Source organism: Bos grunniens, chromosome 10 (assembly GCF_055505025.1).
Source record: "Bos grunniens cultivar Pamir isolate PY7600 chromosome 10, Bosgru_T2T1.0, whole genome shotgun sequence".
In the NCBI taxonomy this organism is placed as follows: Eukaryota; Metazoa; Chordata; class Mammalia; order Artiodactyla; family Bovidae; genus Bos; species Bos grunniens.
In genome coordinates this window covers 18,086,940-18,101,886 of record NC_141174.1, presented here as the reverse complement: position 1 = coordinate 18,101,886, position 14,947 = coordinate 18,086,940, and the positions used below count along the sequence as shown (strand labels likewise).

General features: G+C 39.2%; 1 protein-coding gene across 15 annotated transcripts in view; it reads left to right on the top strand.

Annotated features, from left to right (window-relative positions):
- ZNF410 (zinc finger protein 410) overlaps positions 1 to 14,947 on the top strand; it is a 42,143-nt gene that overhangs the window by 19,592 nt on the left and 7,604 nt on the right. For 9 of the 15 annotated variants that reach the window (XR_015134002.1, XM_086319705.1, XM_086319707.1 and 6 more), the window contains 6 exons: positions 1,604 to 1,822; positions 3,044 to 3,235; positions 6,778 to 6,928; positions 7,388 to 7,569; positions 11,734 to 11,823; positions 14,661 to 14,786. Coding sequence is in view for 8 of the 15 variants with exons in the window: in XM_086319705.1 (XP_086175831.1) it covers positions 1,604 to 1,822; positions 3,044 to 3,235; positions 6,778 to 6,928; positions 7,388 to 7,569; positions 11,734 to 11,823; positions 14,661 to 14,786 (960 nt within the window). In the remaining 7 variants the exon portion in view is untranslated. Of the gene's footprint in view, positions 1 to 1,603; positions 1,823 to 3,043; positions 3,236 to 6,777; positions 6,929 to 7,387; positions 7,570 to 7,693; positions 7,814 to 11,733; positions 11,824 to 14,660; positions 14,787 to 14,947 lie in introns of all 15 variants that reach the window. The other 6 variants (XR_015134006.1, XR_015134008.1, XR_015134003.1 and 3 more) reach the window with 1 other exon arrangement.

Genomic DNA, 14,947 nt, shown 5'->3' with positions numbered 1-14,947 from the left:
CTCATGAAACATATTATTAGAAACACAAACGTATCTGTACGTACCTCGCTAACCTCATTCCCCTCCCTCCTAAATATGTGTGGATATATAACCTACATATTTTTAGTTGGGATATGTGATAGACACAGAAAAGCACAAAACTATATGGATATACATTTTGAAGAGTTATTAAGGAAGGAGATACCTACCACCCAGTCAAGAAGGAGAACATTGCCAGGTTTCAGGCCTTCCATGGGTTTCTCCTTGATAAAGAAAACCTCTGTTCTTCCATATGTCACCACTGTCCTCAATTTTTTAACAATTAATTCTTTGTTTTCTAAGTCCTGGAGAAGGGAAAGGCTACCCACTCCAGTATTCTGGCCTAGAAAATCCCATGGACTGTATACTCCGTCGGGTCGCAAAGAGTCAGACATGACTGAGCGATTTTCACTTCACTTCGCTTTCTAAGTTTAATCCCCCAAGTCTCATTCCAGAAAATAAAGAATTCATTGCATCCCAAAATAATGCTTTCCTTGCTAATAGTCTTGTGGACTTTAAATGAGTGGAATCATATGAATGTATCTTGTTGTACCTTTCTTCTTTTACTCTATATTTGTGAGATTCATCCTTGTGTATGCTGTGGTTTGTTTGGTTTCATTGCTGTATACTGTTCTATGAGTATATCACAACTTATTGATCCATGCCACTGTTGATGAATGTGTAGCTATTTTCCAGCATCATATTATGACAAACAGTGCTGCTATGAACTGTATTTAAGAACAGGCTTTTTGTGTGTGTGTGTGGTAAAACATATATAGAATAAAACTTACCATTTAACCAATTCAGTGGCATTAAGTTCATTTACTTTGCTGTGCAACTTCATTAGGCTTTAGAATGGCAGTGTTGTGCCTAGGCTTCTACTTTATTCCTATAATCTTATCGGTTATCTCCTTCAAAAAAGAGAAGAATGTAACCTGCATTCTATGAAGATGAATGAAACCCCTGAAAACATTGGATGCTTTAGCACAATAGTGTAATTCCGCATTATGTTGCAATTAGAATCTTTGGAAATTCATTCCCTCCCCTAGAATAAAGCTCTAGAAGCAAGTCTTCTGAATTATTTCTTTACATCTGGTATAAATCCAGAACCCTCATGAAACATGTTGATGATTCTGTACAGTTTCAATTGTGTTGCAGGCTGTGATTTTTCCCTTAGTAACTCACCAGACGTCTCAAATGCATGTTATAAAAATTAAAGAGTGGCATCTTTTCCCAAGAAAAACAGTTTAAAATTTAAATCCTATTCTTGAGTTAATATTTACTTTGCCTCAAAAGGACAAAGGTCTGTAATGTCCAAATGTGGATGGTTTTTATTAGTTACTGCCAACCGTCAGAGGAGTCTGCCCCTCACATTTTGACTGATGTCCTTTAGAGCTTTAGCTGTCTTTCACACTCTGTTCTTTTCTGAGGCAGATTTTATATTCATAAAATGAAAATGCTATCTGCTCCTATAAGGGTGTTAGTTTCTAAGTGATGTTACAAGGGTGTTAGGTACTGTGTATCAAAATGGTGAACTCCTTGGAGATAGCTACTACATAAAGCTGTGGTATTTTCCCTTTACTAGATGATACTCCAAATCATACGAACTCCTCCAAGGAGGTTCCTTCCTCGGCTGTGTTGAGAAGCCTTCAGGTGAATGTGGGTCCAGACGGAGAAGAGACGAGGGCTCAGACTGTACAGAAGTCTCCAGAGTTTTTGTCTACTCCAGAGTCCCCTAGCTTGTTGCAAGATCTACAGCCAAGTGATAGCACTTCTTTTATTCTTCTTAACCTAACAAGAGCAGGTATTCTTTATATTTTTCTGACCTCTACTCATGCTTAAGAAAAAACTTGGAGGCAGGGCAGGAGGGTGGGGAGGAATAATTAACTTAGTCATACTTAAAATGGAAAGAAGCTATTATTACTATTTTGGAGAATTGGTATAGTTTGGTGATCAATTGAACATATAGAGGAAAAAGGCAGACTCTAAGATGACTTAACATTTTCTTGTTCGGGGGAGTTAAGTGGTATGTTTAGCTAGATGGTGCACACAAGAAAAACAGGATGAGGGGAGAACGATTTGTGCCTGTTGATGTTGAGATTTCAGAGGAACACTTAGGAGGAGAGTTAGAAACAGGAATCCAGAGTTCTAGAGAGGTGTGGTGTGAAATAAGTAGTTTCTAGTGCTTACCAGCATTTGGGAGGTATATGAAACAATGAGCATGAATTCTTTGATTCAGGAGTAGTCTAGGAGCATAAACAGAATCGAGGGCACATCTAGGCCCCTGAAAAAAAATTTAAGGGGGTGATAGAAGAATGGAAAAGAGCCAGTAGAGAGGGATCAAAAAAACTGAATGAGAATGATGTGGGGGAAGCCACATTTAGTATCTTTTCTTCTGTAAATCATACCAAATACTACAAATTGGGCCAGTGAGATGAGGACTGGGAAGTGTATGTCTGGTGAACTTAGCAAGAGCAGTTGTTACTGAGGTAGGAGAGATGGAGCCTAGAGTTAAAAGAGGTGGGGAGTGGACAGCAGGTGAGAAAGTAGATACACGAGTTAGAAGTTAAGAAACTTCAAGAAACATGACTTTGAAGGAATAGGTGAGAAGGTGATATTTAGAATCATACTTGAGATTTTCTATAAAAAAGAAAAATGTGGGAGAGGCTTGAGCTTAGACAGATTGAAAGGCTGAAAGGGAAGCTGTAAGGTGGCCACTAAGGAGGAATGGGTTTGAAGGTGGAGAGGAAATAACTAAAAGATAGGATTGGATCCTAGAGGTAAGGGTTAGCCGGGTTGCTAGGAAACATACTTTGCTTCTGAAACAGGAGGAGGTAAGATAAAGACTAGTCTCTCAGCTGGGAGTAGAGAGTTGATAACCTAATCTTGGATGAGAACAGAAGCTTGAGGGGTGAGATGTGAAAGTCTGAAATAGCTGATTCAGGACATGGAGAGTTTCTGAGCCAGGGTCAATCAAAGGGATTACTTCATGGTTAACTTGCATATATCCTCTTGTTTCTTCCAGGTCTGGGCTCTTCAGCCGAACACTTGGTATTTGTACAAGATGAGGCAGAGGATTCAGGGAATGATTTCCTCTCCAGTGAGAGCACAGACAGTAGCATTCCCTGGTTCCTCCGGGTTCAGGAGTTGGCCCATGACAGTTTGATTGCTGCTACTCGGGCACAGCTGGCAAAGAATGCAAAAACCAGCAGCAATGGTGAGACCCCTCTGTTATTTTCCTTTCCAGTATTCTATTCAGAGATTTTGGTAAGACACTGGCTATCTTTTGAGTTGCATATAATCCAGATTACTTTATTGGTGAGAGCAGAAGGCTAGAAATGTGTAAATTGCTTATCTTATTTTCTATAAAATAACTCAGCCATGACAGGTTCATATGCAGAGTCAATGAACAATTGTCAGCTTTAAATAATATTACCGAAGCCTTTTTAACGGAAAAAATTTTTTCACAGATCTTGGTGTTAACTTCAGTTGATTTTGTACTGTTCTTTATACTTAGAGATTTTGCACCATTATGAAATCAAATGGCTTTATCAATAGACATAAAACTATAAAACAGATAAAAATGAAATTAATATTAAATCAGTGTGGCAGATGGCAGTGTTTCACTGAAACTAAATTGTTGCTCATGGCAGTTCAGCAGTTACAAGCTACCATAGTGCTGCTTTTAGGGGGCAGGCAGGGCAAGGAGGGTGGAGCCAATTCATCAGAAGACCTCTGAATATCCAAATAGGGTATAGTGTGGTTTTTCTTGAGTTCAGCATGCCTGTACTGTTTACTCTGGGCCACTTTTTCTCTATTTAGTAATTTTCAAAGTGTGGTCGCTAGGTCATCTGCATCATCAGTGGTTTAGAAATGCACGTTATCAGGTCTCATCTTATTGAATCAGAAACGTTTTTAGTAAGCCCTCATTATAGTTATGATGCATGTTAAAGCTTGAGGACCATGGCTCTATACAAGCCACTCCTAAAACACTGCAAAACTTTTGCCATAATATTGTTTGTATTAGATCTGCCTCTGTATTTTCTCATTAACCTGTGACAATTAAGGTAATACAACAGATGGTTGAGGTATATGTACTGTCATTACCACAAACATACGATCAATTTCATCTAGGTTGAAATACAGAAATATTTTAATTTTGTATGTGGTGCTGTATATCAGGAGTCAGCAAAGGGCCAGATAACCACCCGTTTTATAAAGTTTTATAAATAAAGTTTTATTGGAACACAGGCATGCCCATTAGTTACAGATTGTCTATGGCTGCTACTATGGCAAAGTTGAGTAGCTGTGACAGAGACCGTGTGGCCTCAAAGCCCATAATATCTTCTGTCTGGCCCTTTACAGAAGAAGTTTACTGATTCCTGCTCTATACAATACTACTTTCACTGAAAATTTTATCCCAAATGCAAAGACCTTACCTACATAAATGTAGAGTCTTTGAAGTGTTTACAGTGTTCTTCAATATGTACAATGTAAGGTGTATTGAATTTCTTTGTCTCTCTTGCTCTTTTGTTTGGGATAGTGTGCAAAACCAGGTCATAAGACAGTTCTGCAAACAGTGCTTTGTTTTCAAAAACAAAGTAGTTTAGAGAATACTTCTTTGGGAAACTTTTTAATGACTTAAATACAAGGCAACTCACTCTTTTCTGAAGGATTTTCCCCCCTATTTTATGATTATATCTGTGCAAAATTGAATGCACGAAGCCCTGTCACTGGTTTAAATCTCTGCATTAGCATGGGTTTTTATAGACCTTTTGTTAGAAATTAATTAGCTGGAGTTCTGGAGTTACTGGAAAATTTTCTTTATGGTATATGCACTTGTGTGCTGTCTGAAATTTATCCATGTTTTGATTAAGCAAACAAAAAAACTGTGGGGCAGTATTTAAAAAAAAACAAGTTAATATTAACTAGCAAAAGTCATCTTAGGTTCTGCTCCAACCTGGGAGCAATTAGTTCTACAGTTAGCATTTGGTGAAGTACAGCAAGGAAAATGTAAGATGGGAAGAAAATAATATTAATAGATGGGAAAGATACTGCCTTTGATCAACTGTCAGTTTCCTGGAAGTATGGTAGGTATAACGTATTATCCTACTCTTGACAGGGTTTTGACAGGGGAAATATGAATCTTATTCCTAAGGTATTTGTAATGGAAAGATAAACTCCATATTTTTATAACAGAATTAAGTGGCTGTGAATGTATTTCTCTAATGATGTCCAAAATCAATGCAGACAGTGACTGCAGCCACAAAAGTAAAAGATGCTTGCTCCTTGAAAGGAAAGTTATAACAAATCTAGACAGTGTATTAAACAGCAGAGACATCACTTTCCCGACAGAGGTCCATATAGTCAAAACTATGGTTTTTCTAGTAGTCATGCATTAATGTGAAAGTTGGATGATATAGAAGACTGAGCACTGAAGAACTGATGCTTTTGAACTGTGATGCTGGAGAAGACTCTCGAGAGTCCCTTGGATAGCAAAGAAATCAAACCAGTCAATCCTAAAGGAAGTGAGCTCGCTCAGTCGAGTCCAACTCTTTGCGACTCCATGGACTGTAGCCCACCAGGCTCCTCCATCCATGGGATTCTCCAGGCAAGAATACTGGAGTAGGTTGCCATTTCCTTCTCCAATCCTAAAGGAAATCAACCCTAAATATTTATTGGAAGGACTGGTGCTGAAGCTGAAGCTCCAGTACTTTGCCTACCTAATGCAAAGAGCCAACTCATTGGAAAAGACCCTGATGCTGGGAAAGATTGAGGACAAGAGGAGGGGGCGACAGAGGATGAGATGGTTGGATGGCATCACCGACTCAATGGACATGAGTTTGAACAAACTCAGGGAGATAGTAAAGGAGAGGGAAGCCTGGCGTGCTGTAGTTCATGGGGTCACAAAGAGTTGGACATGACTTAGCAACTGAACAACGACAAGTGGTTGTGAATGTTTTTCTCTGTTGATGTCCAACTATGTATTGAAGAAAATGAGAGAAAGGATGCACCACCTGCTAATCTGGAATTTAAAGATATAGTTAACTAATTTCATTTAAATTTAAGGAAGTCACTGCAGTGTATGTTCCTCTCCTCGCTTCTTTTTATTCTACTGAACAAAAAACTTGATCAGGTACTATCTCTAACTTTAAAAAATATGATTAGAAATTTTAAAATGCACTGAGTTTTTGCATTCTTAAATATTTCTTAACTGAGGAGGAGTGGTACAGGTAATGAGAAGGTGATTCTTATTCTCTAGAGTGACAGAAACAGCCAGAGTGACTTCAGGAGATAGAAATCTTAGACTGGTTGTCTACAAAAGAAATTACTACCGTAAGTCCATGATTAAGCCAGACTGACTGCTCCTTCTTAAAATACAGGTTTTGATTACCTAGAGCATCAGGTGATCTTCTGTAGGACTCTACTTCTGGTGTCGCCATACCTGCTTCCTCACCAATGTGTAATGCAAAATAGGTTGATTGCAGCTTTTTTTTTTTTTTTTTTTAACCGTTTTGGATAATTCTTATGTTTGTCAAAGAGGCCTAGTCTCATTGCATTTGGTAGTTCTGTGGAGTAAGTAAGGGGCTGGGAATGCAGAGCACAATCACTTTCTATTGTTAATTGATTATACAAAGATTTCTGGGGAAGGTGAAGGTAGATAAGTGATTAATGATCACTAGCAGTGGTTTTATTGTTTGAACCAAAGTATCTGAGCAGAATCCTTCCCTGGATTACAAATATGTGACTCTGTTACAGGAGAAAATGTCCACCTTGGTTCTGGTGATGGGCAACCCAAAGATTCTGGGCCCCTTCCTCAAATGGAGAAGAAGCTCAAGTGTACAGTTGAAGGCTGTGACCGGACATTTGTGTGGCCTGCTCACTTTAAGTACCACCTCAAAACTCATCGGTGAGCAAACTCGAAATTCCATATATGGAACTCAGGAATGTTGATGTTTCTGAAGGAACTTGACAGAAATCCCCCTACTTGACAGATTAAAGGAAAACAGGGGCTCCAGCTCACTTGTGGTTAAGATGTCTTTTGTTCTTTAATAGAGACATTTGCATTGTCTCATTTACCTTGTTTTTGACAAATATTTAATAAGACATTTGTCACCTAAATGTTTTAGAGCAAGAGTTCTCAAGATCTCATCATAAAACATAATTTCTTGGAGAACTTAATAACACATAAGCTTAAACTCTACTCTGAACCTGTAAATCAATGTTTTCAAGAAGTAGGGCATCTGTAGTTTTAACAAACTTAAAGTGATTCTCATACATCCAGATTTGGGATTTACTATCTGTTTTGAGAGTCAATAGGAGCTTTGACTTTCAGGCTTTGTTGCTTACTTGATTTTTTTCCCTCCAGAAACGACCGCTCCTTTATCTGCCCTGCAGCAGGTTGTGGGAAAAGCTTCTATGTACTACAGAGGCTGAAGGTGCACATGAGAACCCACAATGGGGAGAAGCCCTTTGTGTGCCCTGAGTCCAACTGTGGTAAGCAGTTCACTACAGCTGGAAACCTGAAGAACCACCTGCGCATCCACACAGGTGTGTGCAACCTCAGCACTCCCACAGGCCGTCTGCTGCTTGGCTCAGCGCTTGCTGGCTGTCCTTAGTAGGTGAAGATTGGGGTTGTTGCTAGCACTCTGAAGATGAAATTTCTTTTTTTCAGATGCCTCAGGGCACTTCTTCGTGAGAATGAACAGTTTGATTTCTGCCTCTAGTAGCCTTAAACAGAAAGGGGATATAAGGCCTTCTCTAATAACAATGATTTGATGAGATTTGGACAGAAGTGAGTCTTTCCAGATATCCTTGAATATTACACAGTTTTAATTTTGGTCATTAACATTTATTGAGTTACACAAACCACACAGATCCTATTTTAGGCACTAACTGGGGTAAGGTGAGGGGAAAAAGAAAAGCTAAGATTAATCCCTGACTTTGAGTTAACTTTTTTGTTAGAACCTCACAGCCTGAGAAACAGAATGGAGAAGGGCCTTGTTCTGGGGCAAGCAGCATGTTAATATCAAAGGAGCAGAATAAAGATACCCTGATTTCTTAATCTAAAAGTTTAAGGGTGACTTTCCAAACCCCTTGACCAACCTGTTCTAACTGTCTTGCCAGAGCTTAATCATTGAACTTAAACTACTACCATAGGATGTGTAACTATTCTTCCCACTTTCTTGATACTTTCTTGCTGTCTTCTCTTTCTCTTCCTTGTTTATTCTTGCCTTGCTAAAATGACAGCAGGTACAAATAAATGCCATTTAGAAAGTGAAAGCCAAGGTGAAGCCACATGTGTTCTGGGGATTTCCTCTAGATTGACATTACCACTGGGATATGTTTTAGGAAAGAATAGCTCTGTTCTCAGCTTGTTCTTGAAAGGATAAACTATTCTTGCTCCAAGAAAGCAGTTTGAATAAAAGAACAAGAAAAACATCTAGCTGAATAGCTAAGGAAAGTAGAATTCACTGTGCCTTATTAAATTCAGTAACCTCTTTATCCTTGTGCCTCTCATCTTTGTAGCATTTGATAAAACTGAACATCATTTATTCAGTGTGTGACCTGATTTTCTCTCTTCATTTTGACTCTTGCTAGCTCTCCCTTGTTAATCCAGTTGTGTACCAATTTTAAAATTTTGAGTTTCTCCCATTTTACTCGATATGGTCTCTTTGCAGTCTCAGGCTTCAATTTAATAATTTCTTCCTGGATGCCTCACAGATCTGAATCTCAATAATTAGCATAGTAATAAAAATTAGCATTTGTTGAGGCAATTTAATGTGTACCAAGCACATACACATTGTCTTATTTAATTTTCAAGGTACCTTCATGCTTTAGATATTGTGTTTATTGATGGAGACACAGAAGGATAGAGAGTTAAGGAACTCGTCCAATATTATGCAGCTCGGAAATGGTAGAGCTGGGATTTGAATTCTGGTATGACCCCAGAGCTCTTCCAAGTATTTTATTTTTAAGTGCTGACAATGCATTTTATCTCAGATGTCAGAATTGACTTCAACTCTTTTTTAGTAGTAACGGTAGTAATTAAAGCTGCCAGTTTTAGTGGTTTACTGGGGAGACTGCTGTGTACCAGGCACTATGCTTAATATATTTAACTTGTATCTTTTCATCGAATCCTCAAAGTAATCTTTTGAGGTTGTATTATGTTAATTTTATAGATTTTAAAAAAACTCATTCTCAGAGATTTTAAATATTTTCCCTATACTGATAAGTGGTCATGGCAAGACTGGGACTCAGGATTAACTGGCTCGTGCTCTCTAACCATTCTGCAACAATGTCTCTTGAACCTCCAGTCTTCTTTATCTCAGCAAAATCACCATCCACTCAGTTTCTGAACAGGAAGGCCATCTCACCTAAGCCAGCTTGATGAAGAGATTTGTGCCACTAGATTCTGGTGAATCGTTTTTGAAATCCTTTTTTTCTAAGGTTCTTGAGTTCATCTTGTTAAACATTTAACCTTATTTATTAGCTGGAATTTTCTGTTTTCCTGACATTCTATCATATATATGAATATATTTTTTACTCATTTGGCAACTTTTGGAGTGCATAGCATTCTGAGGTTAGTGTGAGTATACAGATATGCTTTCCAGAAAGTTACAGACCACTGGGAAATCATAAGCCTTAAACTGTGTGGTACAGTCTGAAAGAACAGTGCAGTCTAGAGCTGTGCTCCTTCCTCCATCAAGGCCCAGCTCCTGTCTTGTCACCATGCCAGCCTTACTTGCTGAATTTCCATGTTTCTCCTTTACTCTCTCACACTGTCACACTCATAACAGTTCTGATACCAGATGTGTTTTCCTAAACCGAACACCAGCTGGGTGTCTACAGTTGAACAACTGAATTCTGACACTATCTGAAGATAGCGTCAGATCTCACATGCTCAGCCTCACAAGACTGCCACTTACTTCAGATGTCAGTTTCAACCTCAGTCTGACTTGGCTACCAGTTGGAGGTTCCCATGACAACCTCCTCCCCCACTAGGGATTTGATTATTTGCTAGAACAGCTCACAGAAATCAGCGAAACGTGTTACCAGTTTATTAAGTAATAAAGGATATGATAAAGGATACAGATGAGTTGCCAGATAAAGAGATGCATGAGGGTGAAGTCCAGAAGAGTCCCAAGCATAGGGGCTTCTGTCCCTGTGGAGTTGGGGTATGCCACTTTCTTGGCACATAGACCTGTTCACCAGCCCAGAGGCTCTCTGAACTCTGTACTTTTGGGAATTTTATGGAGGTTTCATCACGTAGGCATGATTCATCATTAACCCATTTCCAGGCTGTCTCTCCTCTCTGAAAACTGGGGGTGGAGCTGAAATTTCCAAGCTTCTAATCTGGTGATTAGCCCTCATCCAGGAGCCCACCAAGAGTCATCTCATTAGAACAAAATACATTCCTATCACCTAGGAAATTCCAAGGGGTTAGGAACTCTGTGTCAGGAATCATGATCAAAGACCAAATATTAGAAGAGCAGATTATCCTAGTGGTGTTATCACTGAAAAAATTACAAGGGGTTTAGGAGCTCTGCATTAGGAGCTGGGATCCAAGACTAAATGTTAGAACAAAAAATTATAGCACCCCTGTGTATAAGCGTTTAAGAGCTTTGTGTCAGGAACCAGGGGCAAAGACCAATATATATATATATACACACACACACTTACTTCACACTTATCATTTTCTGAACTTGCTCTGGCACTCTCATTTCAAGGCTGTGCTCATACTAGTTCTTGTCCTGAAATTTCCTTTCATCCTTGTCACTTTTTAAGAGCAACTTAAATTCAGCTTTTTAAAAAAATTTAACCACAGTAGGAATTTCTTCCCATTATAAATACACATAAGCAGTTTTTTATAAAGAAATTTATATTAAAGTTATTTATGAATATGTTTATTTCTCACTAGGTTGTGACCGTTGGGAAATATAGACTGCATCTCTGATTTTTTTCATTTTTTATTTTGAAATATTTATAGATTCATGAAGAGTCACAAAAAAAGTACAAAGGATTCTATTTGTGCTTCACCCAGCTTCTGCCCAAAGTGCCGTGTAACCATAGTGCAGTATCAGAGCCAGAAAGTCAATAATACTGTCAGGCTTCAGTTTTCACCATGCATCTTTCATTTTAAAAATAACAATAATGTAGAAAATGAGAATTACAGAAAAGCACAAAGGAGAAAATAAACCGTAATACCACTATTGTGATATAACTACTGTTAACATATTGTAACAGGTTTTTCTGTATATCTCTGACTAGACAATTGTTTTTATAAGATGGGATTGTGTAATACCTATTTTATAAGCTTTAAAAATACGTATTCTTAATCTTAAAACCGAATCTTAAAGAATTGATGTAAGGTAAAAATTCTGAGAGCATATACACTGTTTTCTTGATTTTTCTCAGAAGGGATAGGATCACGTAAGAAGGTGGTTCAGTGCAGCTGGGGCTCAGTCCATGAGGAGGGAGAAGGAGGTATTATGTTCAGAGGCAGCCACTCTAAAGAAAAGGAGGGTGGCAGGGTGGAGCTGTGTACCAGAAGATCACTGAGAGGTGATACCTGCTGGATAGTCCAGTTGAAATATATAGCATGAATTCAATAAATCAGAGTAAGTGATTGAAAACAGGAAAAGATTGGTGGGAAAAGAGAATAAAAGTCATTTCATCAAAAGACTGAGTCTTTATCTCATTTTCTGTCTCTAGGAGAGAAGCCTTTCCTTTGTGAAGCCCAAGGATGTGGCCGTTCCTTTGCTGAGTATTCTAGTCTTCGAAAACATTTGGTGGTTCACTCAGGTACCATTCATAGATTTCAGGGAAGATGGAGAGCCAAAAGGGTAAAAGGTTGCTCCTGCTGCTGCTGCTAAGTCGCTTCAGTCGTGTCCGACTCTGTGCGACCCCATAGACGGCAGCCCACCATGCTCCCCCGTCCCTGGATTCTCCAGGCAAGAATACTGGAGTGGGTTGCCATTTCCTTCTCCAGTGCATGAAAGTGAAAAGTGAAAGTGAAGTCGCTCAGTCGTGTCCGACTCTTCATGACCCCATGGACTGCAGCCTAGCAGGCTCCTCCATCCATGGGATATGCCGGGCAAGAGTACTGGAGTGGGGTGCCATTGCCTTCTCCGGGTAAAAGGTTAGAGGAGTAGTATAAAGAAATCTAAAGAGAAACAGATGCCTTGCTTTCCTCCCTTTCTTGACAGAATCAGAAATCAAGGCCCCTGATGCTTACATTCAAAGGGTCATATAATCAAGGGGAAAAGAACCTAATTATTATTTTCAGCTGAGCTATTGAACTGCTTTCTGATTGAGACCTTTCTCTGAGGAAATCAATAAATTTACTTGGCAGTATGCTGGGTACTTCTTCATTACATCAGATATGGTACATGGAGTTATTCAGAGACTTGCCAAGGCAGAAGTGAACTCGAAGTAGAGTGAGATTCTGGAATGGAATCAGGAACTTGTTCAAATGGCTAGCCATGGAAAGCAGAGGGAAGCCAGAATGAGAGGAATGGAGAGAAGGAACTATAAGTTATTTGTCATAAAGACAACAAAGCAGTTTAATGGGAGCAAGGGAGTTGGAGAGGTATAATCAGTCAGGGATGTGAATTTCAGAGCTGAGATCCTAGAGGTAGAGCAGGGTTTTAATATGACAAATTCTAAGTAGAGGTAGCAAACTAATAGTGGGTTAGATGTGGACTTCCAGGTGTGTTTTGTTTGGCTTACAGAGTGTTTTCATTTTATTCTTTGTTATGTAAAATTTTGTCAAACTTACATAAAAATAGAGAAAAACACTTTTTTATGTAACAATAATGCCGTTACCATAATCTATCAAAATTAACAATAACACCTTGGTTTTATCTCAGACTCAGTCCATGTTTAATTTTTTTCCAGTTGTCTCAAAGACATCTTTTAAAGTGGATTTGTTTAAATCAGGACCCAAAAAAGGTCCAGTTATTGCATTTGACTAAAAAGTCCTGAATATAGATCTGTCTATACTTTCTGATTTTCATGTTCTAGACTTAGAGCACAACAGAGTCAGTCAGGTCCTATGGTTCATCTCACGTTCTGGATGTGTTGGTTTACCTCATTTTGTGTCATTTAACTTGTTCCCCTATATCTCCTAAAAGGTTCAAAGGTTTTGGCAAGGGTATGTTATGTGTGGTTGTATGGGTTTCATTTTGCATCACCTCAGGAGGCACACAGAGCTTGGTTGTCACAGTTGATCAGTTGGTTCAGGTGGTTAACACCTTAATCCCCTCATTGTAACGTTCCCTTGCAACCTTTTGACGTAATGATTTCATCTTTTGAATATGCCTAAATTCGTTACTTCATTGGGGTTATAAAATGTTAATTTTTCTAATTTTGTTATTCACATTTGTTAGCTGGAATTATTCTGTATAATAGATCTCTATTGACTAGGATTATTTGGTAATTTGCACATGAAAGGATACATATGTAATTCTTTTAACTGAGTTTCAGAATAAGAAGTTGGTGCTCTGATTATTTCTAGTAGTGTTACTTTCACTGCTTTTTCTCTCTCTTTTGCTAGTATTATTTTGAATTCACGTGTTTCTATATGTTCACTATATTTCAGTCTGTTATAGTTATTTTTAAAAATTAATTAATTTGGCTGCACCGCATCTTAGCATGCAGTCGTTGATCTTCACTGCAGTATGTGGGATCTTTAGTTGTTGTATGTGAACTCTTAGTTGCGGCATGTGGAATCTAGTTCCCTGACCAGGGACTGAACCAGACCCCCTGCATTGGGAGCTCGAAATCTTAGCCACTGGACCACCGGGGAAGTCCCCATTATACTTACTTTTTAACAGCTTTTAGACCTATAATACCTTAATATTCACCTATTGTAAATATACACATCAGTGATTTTTTAGACAGTATATAGGATTATACGGTCATCCTCACAATCCAGTTATAGAACACTTGTATTACACCAAAAGTTCCTTTGTGCCCTTTGCTGTCAGTTCCTCCTCCCACCCCACATCCAGGCAATCATTGACCAGCTTTCTGCCTCTATAGATTTTGTCTCTTCTGGAAATTTTCTGGTCATTTCACTTAGTTTTTGCTATCTACTACTTAGATGTAGGCCAAGAGTCTTTGACGCTGCCCTAGGTGTGGTTGTCAGGTAGGTAAAATGGAGATTTAGGGTTTCAGACTTGAGGACATACGGGATGGTTCAGATCACTGTGTACAAGAACCACCAGTGTGAATGTTGAAGACTGAGAGTTGTGGCAGGAATTGAGATAGAGGTGTATTATGAATCTAGGGTTGGAATCCTTGAGGATAGTGCATGTCCTTGAAGTTCATGGAAGACTGTATCTGAAAGGAGTAGGAAATCTTCTGTGTCTCCCATGGCCTTATACCAGAGAGGTTGTTTTGTGGAAGCAGCAGTCCAGTGGGTCTGGAGAGCCTCCGAGGCTGGGAGCAGTGAGTATACTAAGCCCACCTGGTGGCTTCCAGCCTTCCCCTGGGGACTGCAGTTGAGAGCCTGGGGAATGCGAGAAGGAGCAGCCTCTTCGTGTTTAGTTTGACATCCTTTGGGCTTCTCCATCTAGGGCTTGAGTCCATTCTCTTACTGTCAGAAATGCACCCTGTCTCTTTGGTCTGTGTTTCAGGAGAGAAGCCACATCAATGTCAAGTCTGTGGAAAGACCTTCTCTCAGAGTGGGAGCAGGAATGTGCATATGAGAAAGCATCACTTGCAGATGGGAGCAGCTGGGAGTCAAGAGCAGGAACCAGCTGGTAAGGAGAAGAAGGTAGAGGGAGGGCTATATTTTGGGGGTTCAAAGAGGCAAATAACTGGCCTGTCTAATATGGAAATTTTCTGCTTCTGTTTTGGGTAGAGAGACTGGTTTCATTTGGTGGACTAGAGGTTTCCAAATTTAGCTGTACAGTAAAATTGT